Here is a 16,810-nt window from a genome sequence, read left to right as displayed (position 1 = left end):
TGACTTGCTTGTGTGGGTGGACAAGTTGTGTTAGTTATCTAAGCTCCAAACAATTGTGGATTGTTTGTGGTTGTGGATAGGTCTATTTCTTTAGCTTAAGAGCACTCCCAATGACTTATGTATATTTCAATCTAAAATAGTTAATCAAAATTTTTTTTATCTAGTTTAACTAATAATTTTTAAAATGCACAATACATCCGATTATCTATTCTTAATTTTATATATTTTTATTTTTTATTTTTCATTATTGTATTTTTTTTTTCTATGTGGGTCCTGCTTGATAACTCCACTAGTTCACACACTTTCCCTTAGATCTTTACTATAAATGAAGAAAAAAAAAAGGAAGAACGTGGAGTCGTGGAGGGAAAAGGAAAAAAAAAAGTGGAAAAATGTGGAGATAAAGAATAATAAAAAAAAAGATAAGTGAATAGTATAACACAATTTATAGAATTAAGAAAAATTTATTATAGAATTAAAATACATAAGTCCATGGAGCTTCTTTTTAGCACTTTTGTTATTTATTATACCTTAAAGTTGCAAATAGATAATCCATTGGGAGTGCTATAAGAGAAATAAATGAGTTCAATGGATCTTCATCCACTTTTCTCTTTCCCAAATAATTTTTATCTTGAACAACAATAATAATAATAAAAAAAACCTTATCTCCCAAAAATTTAATATTAATGATGGGTTGAACCAGATATAAGTTGGACTGTAAAAATTTTTCAAATTTAATTTTTAAAAATGGTATATATCATTTGAATATATGAGAAGCACGTATATATTTTTTTACATGATAATAGGCTTTGTTTGATAATATTTTTTTTATTTCGCCGGTTTGTTTTATTTTTTCAAAACAAAATTTATTACAAAAGTAAAATAAATTTAAACCCTTACAAAATGCTTAATGGTGTGTTTGGTAACAGAATTCTAAAAAATGAATATGATTCTGATTTTGTTTTTTCAAAGCCAAATCATATTTTATTTAACTTTTTAAAAAATAAGTCATATTTTATTCAAATATATATATTTTATAAAAAGTCAAACATTAAAATTTGCATACCAAATAAAAATTGAATTCTAATTTCAATAATCCAACACCAAAATGCACCATAAATTATTTTTATATTTAGGTCAAGTCAATATGACATTATTGAAAAAATACAAAAGAAAAAAGCCAAAATATTATTAAAAAAGAAATAGGTACATCTAAACTCTAAAAGCATGAACAAAACAGTGTATTTTCTGCCAATTGTAAAGTAAATAGTGCTTCCATCGCTTTACATTCAATTATTTATTCATAAAATATATTATTTTTCTCATATTTTATATTATTTTATTACTTTTAATTAAAATAAAAGTAAAAAAAAATAATATTTTAATGATATGGAAAAAAAATAAAAGAGAATTACTGTAGGGTGTTTTTGAATAATGAAATAAAAAATGGTTTTGTTTCCTTTAATTAAGAAAAATGATCGGAAAGCTGTGGGAATGCTCTCGTAATATCCCCAAGTGACGCGACTACCAATACTACCCCTGAAAAAGGAGAAAGCAAAAGCACCGAAGGAGAGCATGACAATGTCGAATAAATATCTTCCGCAACATGCTGACATGGCAAAATATTGCTGGTCCAGATGTCATTTCATTGTACGGACGATCAACAGTCTCGTACGGACAAACAATTTCTTTTCTTTTACTCCAAAGAGGAAAAGCTTACGGTGCCCAAGCAGTGCTCCAAATTTTCCTGCAACTTTGGGTTCCAACCTGTCCGGGTGTTACTGGAAACCGACAGGAATGTTCAATAAAGTTCTGCCCACGACACGGCTTCACTGCCGCCTGAACGGTCACCGAGGGGAGAGGTTGTCGTTCTCGTCAAAGTACTCGATGGCACCGAGTTTCCATGCCTCTAATAGAGGTTCCTTAATTGGATGGTCCAACCAGTTCACATGTTTTTGGCACTTATTCCTGTTTTTTCTTTTTCTGGGATATGTCTATTTTTGCCCTTATAGTTACCTAAAAAAGAAAGAGATTAGGTTCCTAGCCTTACTGGGGCTTTCTTTATTTATCTTCTAGGGTTCTTGTAGGCTTCTAGCTCAGAAAGAAAACAAAGGAGGGTAATCAAAATATCAAATCAATCAATCAATCAATCTCCATGGTTTCTTACTATCCAACTATCCAAGCATCATCGTAGGGTTTCTGGATATTTCTCAGATTCTCTCCTCTCTTATCTCCCTGAGATCTTCCACTAATTTGTTTTCTCTTTCTGTGCTTTGTCCGCCTAGATTTCCTTAACCTTAACCCCTTTCTATTTTTAGAAACTGTGTCTGGGTCTTGCACAGCAGTTCGTCATCTTTGGTTTTAGATCCAGAGTTTATCCGGTTTCAGTTCGGTTTTCCATATAATCTTCCGTTTTCTTTTCTGGGTTTTTCCTGGAATCGGCTTTAGGTGCAAGAAATGGTGAGGGGGAAAACTCAGATTAAGCGCATAGAAAATGCTGCAAGCAGGCAAGTGGCTTTCTCCAAGCGAAGAAATGGGCTGCTTAAGAAGGCCTTTGAGCTATCAGTTCTATGCGATGCTGAAGTTGCACTGATCGTTTTCTCTCCAAGAGGAAAGCTGTATGAGTTTTCGAGCTCTAGGTATGTTTTAGATTATTAATTGATTACTCTTTTCATCTCATCATTAAGTTGATAGATTCATGGATCTAGAAACTCATCTTGAGCAATTCTTTTTCTTCAAATTTCTGGTCAAATATACTCATCTTTGCCGTTGAACCTCCCTAAACTCTTTCTTTATGTTTAATTTTAGTCATTTTAGTTTGTGCTAAACCCATGCGGCTATACCATGTTTTAGATTATTAATCTTCTTCTTTTTCTTTTTCTTTTTTAATTTATTATTATTCCTAATCAGACACTGCCTAATTTTGTTCATTGCGTTGGTATACCTGCTTGTCCTTCCAACCGATCATGGAGATTTTCCATTTACTAATTTATCTTGGGAAAAGAGAGAGAGAGAGAGAGAGAGAGAGAGAGAGAGAGAGAGTTAAGGGCTAACAGTGTTTAGTTAAGGGCTGACAGTGTTTATTGCGTTGATCCTGTGAATTATGTAGCTGATGTAATTGGTTTATACAAATGGTTCTTGCAAACTGTTGACTGACAATATATATGGAATCTTGTTGATTATTTAAGAGCTGGGTACTTTTTTTTTTCTCTTAGATAGAGCTAGGTACTTCTGACTTCTGGGAAAGAATTTCTGCTTCACCTTCTTACGGTACTATGCTAGTATTCATCATGTAAATAGTAACTCTGAAAAGTATTCGACCTCTTTCCCCAACGCTCTCTACCTATTGGTTTAGGTTAACCATGATGTTTGTGTTGTACTTGTTGTATGTATTATAACCACATAGTTGAGTTAGTATGGGTAGATTAAATAATTAACTCAAGTTAACAAAAAAGTTATTTAGATTCATATCCTATTGCTATTAATTAACTATAATGGACCGTCTCTTTCGTTCTAGCCTTAAGACGTGTACAGAATATTTAAATTTATATGAGATTATGAATAGAGCATAAACTCATGTTTATATGCTTCATATATCAAATTACTATAATTTTATGCTTCATCATTCATCAAATTGCATGCTTGATTCCACCTCACTATTAATCATATTGTCCTTTCTGAGGATCGGTTTTGTACCTAGAACTGTACAAGCATTCTGTTGTTTTTACCATTCACTTTTTCATTCATGGTAATTTGGAAAGTCACCTTCATTATTCATTTATTAGGATCGTCTTGTTTGGTACGTACACATTGCTTTATTTTCCACACTTTATTTTCTCTATAAATACAACACAAACAAGTCAATTTAATACAAACAAAATGTAATTCCATTGGGCATTACCTACCATGGGTGTAGTCAAATCCTTGTCACTTTCTTTGCTTTCACTTCTCTCATTTATTTTGTTAGGGAGATAATCACTTATGGAGTTCACCAAGAGTACGTTAATATACATGTTTGGACACCACTCGAGCCCAACATCTTAAGCTAATGGGTTTGGGTCTACTTATGTATATTAACTATTAAGCTAATGAGTTTGGGTCCACTTATATATATATATATATATATATATATATATATATATATATATATATTAACTACTCACTTTGTTTATTTTTCCTTAATATGGGACTCGACACTCGTAACAAATTTCTTTACCTGTGAGTCTCTTTCACATTGACCTAACTCTTTGCGTTTGAGTCCTTTATAAGGGTTGCGCCCCTCTGCGCTTTTTATATTTATATATTTACAATTACTTATCAAAAAAAAAAAAAAAAAGTCCTTTATAAATCCAAGAGCTATTGTCACGTGTACAAGAGTGACACCATTTGTAGGCCACCGAACGTAACTTTGCTTTAAGAGCCATCTAAACTCTTTATCGGAGCCAAACCAAATGCGTTAAAGATGTAGACGATCGTTTAAGTAGAAGCTTAACCATAGCTTTGATACCAATTTATTAGAGAGATAATTGCATACGAAGTCCACTAAGAGTACATTAATATACATGTTTGGACACCACTTCAACCAAAGCTTAAGCTAATGAGTTTGGGTACACTTGTGCAAGTATTTCAACTCAACACTCACATGGTTGGAAACACTTTCACTAGTCAATCAATCAATCACAACCCTTGAATATCATTGTTAAATGACCAATTGTCCAAAAAATTTAAGCTTATAGAAGGAATGAATTTAATTATTTTAATTTATATTCTAACATTCCCCTTCGAGTGTTGGCTTAAACTCTCTTTCTACTTCAACGAGTTAGGCCCAACACGTGAAATTTTTAACTGAAATAGGGAGTGGGACAAGGTTCGAATTCATAACCTCTAGTTATGATACCATGTTAAATCACCAATTGTTCCAAAAACTTAAGAATGATGAAAAATGCTACACTTCCCAAAATTTCTCTACCATTTGCTCCCCAAATGATGTGTTTACTATAACATCCCCAGCCACTAGGGCTAGGTCCACTTGGTCTCTCATAGGCGCAAAGTATTATAAGGTTATCAGAGCAATTAACTAAATGCTGACTTAAATGCATGTTAAGAATATTGTGTCAAATAAAAAAAAAATTAGTAAATGCGAAAACGTTTGGTCAAAATATCATGATGACAATAAAAAAATTTCTCATTTTATAATTGAACTTAAGATAAAATGTTTCATGATCATGCTCTCTATGGATCTTCTAACCCCACATTCCGGCGTCCTAAACCTTGCTCATAACCTGAAAACAAAACAAAGTAAGGATGAACAAGAAATGCTCAGTAGGAAAATTCTCAACCATAAAACGGTCGAGTTAAATTCATTTTCTTTAAAATTGTACTTGTAACACTCTTGCTCTTTAAATCTCGGAAATATATAAAATGTAAATCTATTATTTCTCACACACTTAAATCATATAAATATTTTCTTATAAATAAAATCCCTCATTTTATGACCCATGTACACTATTACACCGTGTACTTGGGTTGCGCGGTCCTTGTGACCATGGCAACGATTGTGGCCGCAGACTTGCCCGTCAGCTAATTAATTAAAGTGTACTTAGTATGACATAGAGATGAATTACAATCTTTTCAACGTCCTTCAGCGGATACGCTTCCATCTCGAGCAACGGTACCGAGTTCATACTTCTGTGAATATCTCTGGAGCCAAAATAACATCCTCCACACATGTGTCCTTGACATAATAAATCATTTCTCTTTCCTTTACTTCTCATGAAACTTGTTAGGAATACGTGTGGGAGCGTTTTCATAACATTATAACTTTCCTTATTCAAAACTTTCCATACTTGGAAACTTATCTTCAATAAAATATTTGAGAACTTTCCAAAAATAGTTGGCATTTCATTTAAAACTTCTATAAAAGTCAAGGGTTATACTCATACCAAGTTGAGTGATATAAAATAATTATAGGGATTTAAAACTCTATTATAAAATTATTTCATGTAAGCACAATTACTAATGTAAACATAAGGATAACATAGCATAAGAAATTTTCATAAAGAGTTAAATATATTTTATAATGGTATAATTCAATGAAATTATATTTAGAAGGAGTTAAGGATCCCCTTACTTTGATACTGCTGCTAAAAGGTGCCATTGTCTAGCAATTACCTGAACCAAATGTATGGTTATATTAATATTTAACTGCTAACCTAGCTAGGATAGACCAACCGACCTACCTAACTAAAACAACTAATCGGGTCCAAAACTTTAGTATAATGGATCAAATGCATCTCTTAAACATTTTCCTTTTTTTTTTTTTTTTTTCCTTTTTTTATTTATTTATTTTTGTTTCTCTTTATACTCATTCTGGAACTAATTCAAACCATAAATCCCTTAAAACATTTTGTGAAAGCAACACATTGATTAGCTAGTTTAATGAAAATTTGCATAGTTAACATAAAATATAGTTTCTATTTTTAATTAAAATTGTTTTCATGAAAAATTGAGCCTTGTAAGGTCTAGACCTACCTTACTTTTCCATGTTCCGAATCAAATCCTTTAATTGTTTTTACATAAAAATATGTTTCTTAAATCATTTGTGACGATTTATGCATAGTATTTTGAAAACTATAATTATATGAACACGCTAGGTTTGGCTACGTGTTCTCACTCCTTGGCCGATCAATATGTGTTTTAAAATTATGATATAGAGATCTTAACGTAAATTCTTAGACTTGTTGAATAACTCATGACTTTTTAGTAACTTTGATAAATGGATTTGGGTATATGTAATATTTGAATCTACCATGCATCTTAAATATGATATTACTATGGAAATCCTTCGTTAAATAAAATAAATCACATGTATACTCATGGTTTGTCAAAAGGTAATACTATTTCATGTAGACTGAATATTAAATGACTAAAATTAGTAAACACACATCTTTAGTTTATGATAATATCTTAAACATGGTAGCAGAAAAAAAAGTTAGTGAAATTAATAGTGATAATATATGATTTGAAGTTATCCAAATGGACATATATTAATCTATTGAAGCCATTAAAATATTTTGCTAGGGAAGGGAAAAAGAAAGGTCAAGAAACTTACCGCGTGCAAGAAAATGAGAGGTTGAAATGACTTGGTGATGATCTCTATTTTCCTTTACAACCATGTGGTTTGATATAAATTTGGGAGAGTAAGAGAATGAGAAAGAGAGAGAGAGAGAGTACATTGAATTTTTTTGAAGACTAATGGGTAGTACTAATTTTTGGTGTTCTTGAAAAAAAAAATGGTAGAATAAGAGGAAGGGAGAGAGACGGCTATGCGTATTTTGTTAGAAGAATGAGAAGAGAAAAAATAGATGAGAGTTTAATGTATACGGCTAGGGTAGAGAATGGAGACTACGGTTTGTGTCTTGGGTTCAATTTTGTTTCTAAGGTTTTTAAGAATGAAGTGATTTAAGGAATTTTGACAAATTTTTTTTTTTTTAAGATAAATGCCAAAAGTGGTGTGGAGGATTGTATGCAATGATAAGATATATAATTACTTTGTTTAAAAGACAACACCCAATGCGATTTTAATGCAAGAATGAATGAAATAAAAACCTTGTCATATTTAATTAATTAACCGTATATGTGTAGAAAATTATGACTATTTTGAAATTTTCAATTTCAAATATGGTATCACATGTGATATGAAAAATATTTGCATGTGATAATGAAAGGCTAAAAGGAAAGTATTTCAATCCATTAATACGTACAAAATGTACAAGATATTGAGCTAACCTTAATCCATGCAATTTCTAAATTTGATGGGATGAACATATGGGCTAAAATTATTAAGGAAATATTCTATTTGCACATGTGATACTCTAAATTTCTAAATTTGACGGGATGCACATATAAAAATTGTTTTGTGGAGATTCAATCTAATGCCCTCTTAATACTCTATTTGCTAATTAACCATTAAATTAGCCATATCTTTGATATTGGACTTTAAAATAAAAATATCTATGTCATGTTTTTAAGGGTACATCGATCCATTTAACTAAGATAAACCAATCAGACTAATGAGCATACATATCTTTAAGCTCATCTACTTGGCCAAGCCTACAATTTTACTCTAATTTAGAATTGAGATCGTTACAGTTACAATCCTATGAGATGATGACACATTTTTCAAAATAATGAATTACATAGGATTGTGGCACATCATTTTGCGAGCAAATTTGGGAGAGAATATTTGAGAAGTGTAGCATTTCTCTAAGATGATAGGAAGAGATGAATTTAATCATTTAATTTATATTCTAACAATCATGATATCACATTGATTCAAAGTTCTATTGGCTCCGTTTGTTAATGTGGTTTGGAGGGTGCCTTTTGTTTTTGGTTTAAACAAGTGTTCTGATGTGACATAAATGTGAAAACAATTTTGAATGTTTTATGTTTTTGGTTGTTTGCTAAAATTTTTGTTTTGAAAACTAAAAAAAAGAAAAAGAAAAAGGAGAATGGTTTAGCAAACAAAGCCGCAGAGTTGTCATCGTAGACCTGGCACTCTAAGACCGGCCATCACCTATCTCCTTGTTTTTTGCATTTAACAGTAACTGATTCCTGTCATTTTGTTGGAGTTTTTGTCGCTGCTGCAAGTGTTATTGTTCTTCTTGTTTGAAAATACAACATATCATGATGGACTGTTTCAGTATGATCTGGCTAGTGTTCAATGTGAAGAAAATAAAGCATATAAGTTTCTTTTGGCTTTAAATATTTGGCGAACTCTTTGGGGGATTTTTAGCTTTGAACCAGGTTCATCCTATTTAAATGTATATGAATAAGCACTCTAACAAGAGCCTTGAAAAGGAAAGTTTATGAAAAGCATGTAGTAATAACCATGCACTAGAATAATTGACATAACATATATAAAATGCTTACATTTAGCATGTAATAATTTAAGAAACAATTGTGATAGTAGTTTGAAAGTAAAGCATTGTTTTATAACAAATATTTACTTAAATTTTTTTCATAACAACATGAAAGTCATGTTACGATCGACGACTGATGAGACTGAGATTGATAAAATAGGCCTTGAATCTTGATTGACTTGGGGAAGATTATAAACCTTGTTCATTTGTGATCTTTCTGACATGATATAGCCGCATGTAATGATTTAAAGTAATTTCCAACATATATAACGTGTGTACTAATGAAACCTGTTCCAAATACTGTTTCCATGTACTCTCAATCATCAATTCATTCAGTATAAGCAAGACAATAGAACGCTATCAGAAGAGAGCCAAGGACCTGGGATTCAGCAGCAAAGCTCAAGAAAACATCCAGGTTTGCCCTCCATTTGCATTTGCTAGAGGAGATTACCTTTATCCTTTGCAACACAAAGCATAAATCATTTCTTCATAATGAAGAAAATCGTCTTTTTAATTTTTTAGCCTTTTGCATCACAGAAAATTCTTCATAAATTACTGTAGCACATTTCATATCCCCTCATACATTGAAGTACTGTTTGCATAATGTACCATAGCCTTTATGGATTTACCCCTTTTATTCCAATAACCAAATTTGCCTTGGTTTTTTTCAAAGTATCATTGGTAGATACCCATAGATATATCAATGTTTTAATTTGTTCAAATATTTACACAACAGCATGATTTTATAACACTGTTCATATCCAAAAGTTATAACTTATAATATAACTTTAAAATTCAAATGTATTAAAATAGAGGGAAAAAAAAAAGAAAAAGAAATTCACATCAATTATGATAATTGTACTTGACCTTCTTTCAGTGAATAAACTGTCATTAATTATCAATATCTGTACTAAACTTTTCAACAATTTCATTCTCGATGTACACAACCAGATAATCTGCAAGAAGCTAGACCAACCTTTAGTTTATTTCTAAGAGCTATTTTCATAATGTTCATAATTGAAATAGCTCACCTATCTTTGCTTTGAAGGAATCTTCTTAGCTGCTACACTAGGAAGAGTCTATTGCTCTTTGTAATTGCAAAATTAAGAAACCGAGTCAAATTAGACATACCAATCTATATGATTCTTTAGTTTCCAACTCTGCTAGCTCCACCCTAAAAAAACCATAGATAGTTTTGTAAATATGGATTATGGGGGGTACATCATGCTTAGGGTTTTATACAAAAGTATTGCTAGGGGTACTACAACTTTTACTATAAGCTCCTTACAAACTGACGTGGCATTTGCTATGCACGTTAGCCACTAAACAACTAAATTTACGTACAGTCAAATTTTGTTACTTAATTTTTTTACCCATGTTATACCACTTGAAACTTACGTGAACTGCAACGTGAGTTTATAAATGGATTGTAAAAGCTGTAGTACCCTAAGCGTTTTTCTTTATACAATTTAAAAATTAATTGAACTTTTCCCATTCAGTAAATCTTGAGAATACAAGACTCTATGCATTGTGTTACTTTGAATGACTCATAAGCATCTCTAAGATCTAAAAAAAGAATTATATATATAAATAAAAAGACTTTTGTGTACTCGTTAAATCTATTGTTTTTACTTTTCTGTCACATCAGAACACGTTATTAAATTAAAAACAAAAAGCGAATTCTAAAACACATTAACAAACGGAGCCATAATCTTTACAGATTACCTGTTAAAGAAATTGTATTATATATATGATCATACTTGGAAAAATGTTGTTCAATTCTGGTTATTGGTTTTGCATGCAGCCTGAGAAGGAAGACGCTCTAAGCTTGGCAAAGAAAATCGAGTTTCTTGATGTATCTAAACGGTTTGTGAACTAGCTAGTTTGAAAATCAGCATTAATTAAGGGCCTTTTATTGCTTATTTCGTTAATCACAATTACGAATTAATCTGTTTATACTTGGAAACCTGAATAAATTGCAGAAGACTCTTGGGAGACGGTCTGGAATTATGTTCAGTTGATGAGCTACAACAGGTAGAGAACCAGTTGGAGCGAGGCCTAATTAAAATTAGGGAAAGAAAGGTAAATCCATCTTCAAAAATACTATAAACAACTACTTGTGATTAGCAAAGTTTTTCTCTAAATTGGGTCGGAGGCAATTTCTCAAATCCATCTGACATGTGTAATGTGTTGATCAAATGCAATACATATGAAAATCACATGTATTTTGGACACGTTAAAGTTTGGACAAAGATATTTAAAAATCTGCCCCGTTCGTTAAATAGATTGGGTCGGGTCGGAGGAATTTCCTGCGAACAACCCAGTTTAGTAGAAAACTTTTATTCTTGTTATATAAGGCACTTGATGTTGCGTACATTTTCAGAATCAATTATTCAGGGAGCACATTGAGCAGCTAAGGAAGCAGGTAAAGATGTAAAACTAGTACTCTATGTTTTGTACTCCAAGAATTGATCATAAATTGAGGTTGACATTTTCTTTTGGCTTTTTTCAGGAGAGATGCCTTCTGGATGAGAATGCAAAGTTACGTGAGAAGGTAATCCCTTTCTCCTTAAGTTTTTTTTTTTTCGTTTTGAACTTCAATTTTATTTTGATTGACCGAAAATATTTGGAATACTACAGCTTTTATTTTTCTTAATTGTTTTGTTAATTATGATTCGTCACATCAATTTATAAATGACTTTATAAGAAAGTTGTAGTACCCCGAGCAATACTCTTTTATTGACACCACTATCAATTCTTGCACCAAATTTTGAGACGGTGCACAAGGACTGGGTTATCTCTAATAACTAAGAGAAATGGTAGAGCTTCTTCTAGTTTTTTCTATAAACTTTCCTTAATTAGGTTTTTATATTTAGCAATAATAAGAAGTAGCCAAGTGTTAGAAATATTAGTTTCATTTAATATTAATTAAATGATTAAATTAACAATTTTCTATCAAATTAATCTTTTCGGATAAGTGACGATTTTATATCAATAAAATAAAATAAAATGGTATTAACACTAAATCCCTCAACCACCACTCATTTACACATTGGCCCCACGAACTGCCACTTGTCACTCTTGACCCCATGTGTTTCGGGGGTAGCAAATTCACCCTCTTTGTTCTTTTATTATTATTATTTTTTTTTTATAAGTTTGAAGTTTTTTTGTACTTTTTTATTTGAGGGCAAAAGAGTCACATCAAGAGTAAAAACTATATGTGCATGGTATGTGATCGAGATTCCGTCCATTTTAACAATCTGGGCTAACGAAGGGATTATTTTTGCCATTGAATAGTAATCGAAGGGAGTTGGGTGTGATAGGTGGCAGTTCGTAGGGTATGTGTAAATGAATAGTAATTGAGGAGCAGGAACGAAACTAGAATTGTTTATAATTTTGCGGGGCACAACCTTAAGGATGGTTCAGCCCCGGCCCGTGTTGAGGAGGGTTAAGTGCAGTTATCCCAAAAGATTTCAATGAGTTGTAATAAATCTGTGCCATTTACATGTGCAGTGTGGCATGCCACTGTCACTCTCATCAAGCGAACAGCAAGAAGTGGTTCACAGATCAAGTGTGGAGGTGGAAACAGAATTGTTCATAGGGCCACCCAAAGGATGAAGTGGATTGGATTGGCTGTAAATCAAATTAAGCTACCTTGAATGAATGCAAACCTACACCAATTAGAGGCTTCATTACAATATTAGTGAAGCCTAGCTAATAAATTGTGTGAATCTACGTACGTACGTGCTCTGACAAAAGGGTCTGAGCCATATGGATGTGTTGCTTGTCTTGCCAAACTACTAGTGTAGAAGAGTACAAGGGAGGAATGCTTTTTGTGTAAGTAAATCTTTTTCTCCTCTACTTTCTGCTTCAACATGTTACATTTGTCTATGTCTTTGTATTTTTATGGGCATATGGACATTTTATTTGTTACCCTACTTTGTTTTCCCCATTTTTTTTTTTTTTTTTTTAAGGAATAATGCTATATATGTATATATATTACGGTCTTATTTGTCTCCATTTTACTAGGTTGATATTAGAGTGTCAATCAATCCTTAGATTTTTACTTTTTTAATTTTTTTTTCTTCATTTCTCCCAAAAAAAAGTCAAACCTATTTTTTTTCTTATACTAAAAAACTTTTTTTCTAACAAAAAATCAAATCTTCTTTCACATTCATATCACATCAATCATTTCTTATTACTGTTTAAACAAAAAAACTCTTTACCAAACGGGTCCCTTAGGTTTGTCCAATGACTTAGGGGTACTGTCATTTCAGGTCAGTGAGAGGGGGTGGGGGTGGGGATAGGGTGTTGTACATATCATTTCTCTCTCTCTCTCTCTCTCTCTTTCTCTCTCTCTTTTAGTAATGCTACATACCACACAAACATTGCACAAATATCCTATAAGTTGATGTGGCAACATCTAGTAGCCTTTGGATTTTTTTTTTCTTTAACAATGGCTGATCCAAGGGCTACTAGACCTTGTCACATCAGTTTTGTGAGATATTTGTGGAATGATTGTGTGGTATGTAGCATTACTCTTTATTTATTTTTTTCAATTTGAATTTCTCTTTTCTTAAATACATTAATAAATAACTTCAAACAAAATACACTTCAAATCGTATCCGTATGCTTTGTTTGTTTTGGCGTAAAATGTTTTTGGCATTTTTCGGTGTTTGGTGGGGGCGAAAATAATGGTTAACGGAAATCATTTTTAGTTTGATCGTTAAAGCCTACCTAATTTTTGGAAAATGATTTACGATTTTTAAAACTGTAAATTGTTTTCTGAATATAAACTCTTCATTCTTGCACGCATATTTGTAAAAATTTGCCATCGCCGAGCATTGGAGTTTGTTGGTAGTCTGATTCTATCGACGAAGATCCTCGAATTTTGGCATCCGATTGCCGAAATCCGACGGCACTGGTCGGATTTGTGCCGCTGGAATCCGAAAATTTCTGCCAAATTTCGGTCAAACTATGCTAGATTTCAGTGAAACTGGCTGGAATCTGGCAAAAATGGTTGGATTCTGGTTGTACTAGTCAGATTCCGGCCAGAATCTGGTTTGCCGGAATCCAAAAATTTCTATTAGATTTCGACCAAACTAGGCTAGATTCCGGCGAAACTGGCTGAAATCTAGCCAAAATGGCCGGATTTCGACTGTACTGGTTAGATTCTGGCCAGAATCTGGTTCGTCGGAATCCGGCGACAACGGCCGGAAGTCGCCGGATTCCGTTTTATGCAATTGATATTTTTTTGTATAAGCCAAATGTCAAAAAATATTTTTAAGAAAATTATTTTTTAAGAATAATGATTTTGTTGAAAATATTTTATGACGAAAAATATTTTACGTCGAAACAAACGAAACATTACTTTGTTATAATAATATTTTGACAAAACACGAGCTTAAATTTTGTAAGAACAGTATATATCACTCTTTATACCTGTACCAAGGAATGAATACCTCTTTCAATAGAAAATTATGCAGTATATTATATAACAAATGCTTACTATTTTCTTGCATTGTATGTGAGTTTCTTTGAGGAATTAAGAATGGTGTTAAGTATGCGGGAGAAGCTTTTAATCCTCCATGTTCTGGAGGATAGTATATATAGAATAAAAAATAAAAAATAAAATTTAAAATTGACGTGTCAATTTAATTAGTTAATGGTTGACTTATCAATTACATATTTTTAATTATTTTACTAATTATAAACTGTCACGCTAATTAATAATGGGATTGTAATAATAATTGGGGTTAATTACACACCCTTGTAGTTTAAGAACTTTATTTTTTATCTTCTGAGTTTTTATTTTTATCATAAAAACTAACGTTCCGCCATGTCATCCTACACGTATCGGCGTACTTGTACGACACTTGTCCCCAGAGCCATGTCAGTACTAACGTGGTTGTTATATATATATATATTTTCTTTTTATTTTTTCTAAAAAAAATCTATTAAAAATGGTCAAACCACCTAATGGCCACACCTCCGATGAATAGTTCGACCACCCCTTGGTTGATTTGGGGTAGCCGAACTATCCCAAATCAACCCAAATTAAAAATATTAATTGTATCCCATTCGTACAATACCCTAGATATTACAGTAGATCTCAATCCTCTTATCGGAAACTTTGTGATTTTTTTAATAGTATGATGATGAAAGTTTAATGAGTTCATTTTTTTTCTTTTCTTGGGGCTTAAATAAATATTCTTATTGGATGTATACATCACAAAAGGAAAAAGTAAGTTTCCAAATTATGAAAATGTTTATACTTAGAGTGAGTTTAGGCATTTATTTTGACTTCACATGCAGCAAATTTTATTGACAAGTTTTCAAAAAAACCTGCACAGGTTGACTTAATGGTAAGACGTCATGACTAGGCATAAAATTCTACATTTCCCACCGACTTCAATAGTGAGAGGCGAGGATCATTGGGTGTGTAATTTTTTTTAAAAAAAAATATTTAAAATTATAAAGATTGAGAAAATTTATTTTTTGAAATTACGTTTGAATGGTTTAAATTTCATGATTTTTTTTTTTATATAGATAAAAAGTCAACTATATGTCCGCCTGAGTTTTTTTTTTTTTTTTTTAATAAATATGTGTCCAAAGAAAATATATTTTTCAAATGTAAATTCCATCATAAATCACTTCTTACCTACTAAAAAACAATTTCTCATTTTTATATAACATCAAAACATTTTTTTTTAACAAAAAAAAAAAAAAAAAAAATTAAAGACCCATGGCCTTACCCAGGGACACTAACAAGCATATCCCTTGTAATAGTTCATTGGTTAGTGATATTGGCTCTATTTGTTAATAATTTTTAAAGGATATGTTTTATTTTATTTTTTCGAAAAAAAATTATAACTTGAGATAAAGATTAAAATAATTTTGAGTATATTCTGCTTTTTATTGGTTTTTAATATTTTTGCTTTAAAAACAGAAAGAAAACAAATTATCAAACAAAATCATTGTACGTTCTGAAAGATTGGGTCCCCTATGTTCCTCTTTTTTTAAGAAAAAGAAAAAGAAAAAGAAAAGGAAAAGGAAAAAGAAATCATAACCGACACCTTATTTTGAAACATATATTGATGATTGGACCAAACAAATAGAGAAACGTGTAAAATATTGTGAAAATTACGATACGATCTATCATATTCAAATAGGTCTATCGATCCCGTTTTTATTGCTTGATCAACTTGGAAGGGAGTATGTTGTCGCTCTCGAGTAGCATATATATATATATATATATATATATAGGGATCACAAATTTGAGAAAGACAAATAATGAGTAAGAAAAATAGAAAACAAAAAACAGTATACAAAACAAACAAGAGCGACAGAAGAGGAGGAAAAACAAAACAGAATAGAAAAAACGAAAGGATAGGACTCAAGATTAGGGTTGTTTATTGAACAGAGTTGCTCGTGAATAGGCTTGAGTTCGTTTTGGAAAAGGCTTGGTCTTGATTTGTTTAAAAATGAGCTAATCGTGAACACAAAATTATGTAAACGAGATATACTTGTATAAATTCGGCTCAACTCGATTAACCTCGATTCGACTCGTTAGCTCATTCATATATATATATATATATATATATATATATATATATATATATATATATATATATATATATATATATATATATATATATATATATATATATATATATAAACATATTTTGGTATTGATTTCGTTAACAATAAGAACCGAAACATATAGATATATATATACAAAAGTTCATCAAAGACTTAAGAATTCAATATATTGTTCAACATAGACCTAGTCAGAGTAAGATAGTCACAACTTTTGATTTTGAGATTAGAAGAATACAAAATTGTTAGCGTTGGAAATCTAACTCAAAATGTTACAACTTTGTAGTCATGAA

General features: G+C 31.4%; 1 protein-coding gene across 1 annotated transcript; it reads left to right on the top strand.

Moving 5' to 3' along the window:
• Positions 1 to 1,877: 1,877 nt before the first annotated feature.
• Positions 1,878 to 12,851, top strand: LOC133854896 (agamous-like MADS-box protein AGL14). The gene is made up of 7 exons (XM_062291163.1): positions 1,878 to 2,636; positions 9,255 to 9,333; positions 10,723 to 10,784; positions 10,901 to 11,000; positions 11,302 to 11,343; positions 11,431 to 11,472; positions 12,432 to 12,851. The coding sequence occupies exons 1-7, from the start codon at positions 2,455 to 2,457 to the stop codon at positions 12,534 to 12,536; spliced, it is 612 nt and encodes a 203-aa protein (XP_062147147.1). The 5' UTR covers positions 1,878 to 2,454; the 3' UTR covers positions 12,537 to 12,851.
• The last annotated feature ends 3,959 nt before the right edge of the window (positions 12,852 to 16,810 follow it).

Source organism: Alnus glutinosa, chromosome 13, assembly GCF_958979055.1.
Source record: "Alnus glutinosa chromosome 13, dhAlnGlut1.1, whole genome shotgun sequence".
Taxonomy (NCBI): Eukaryota; Viridiplantae; Streptophyta; class Magnoliopsida; order Fagales; family Betulaceae; genus Alnus; species Alnus glutinosa.
This window is presented reverse-complemented; position numbering and strand designations above follow the sequence as displayed.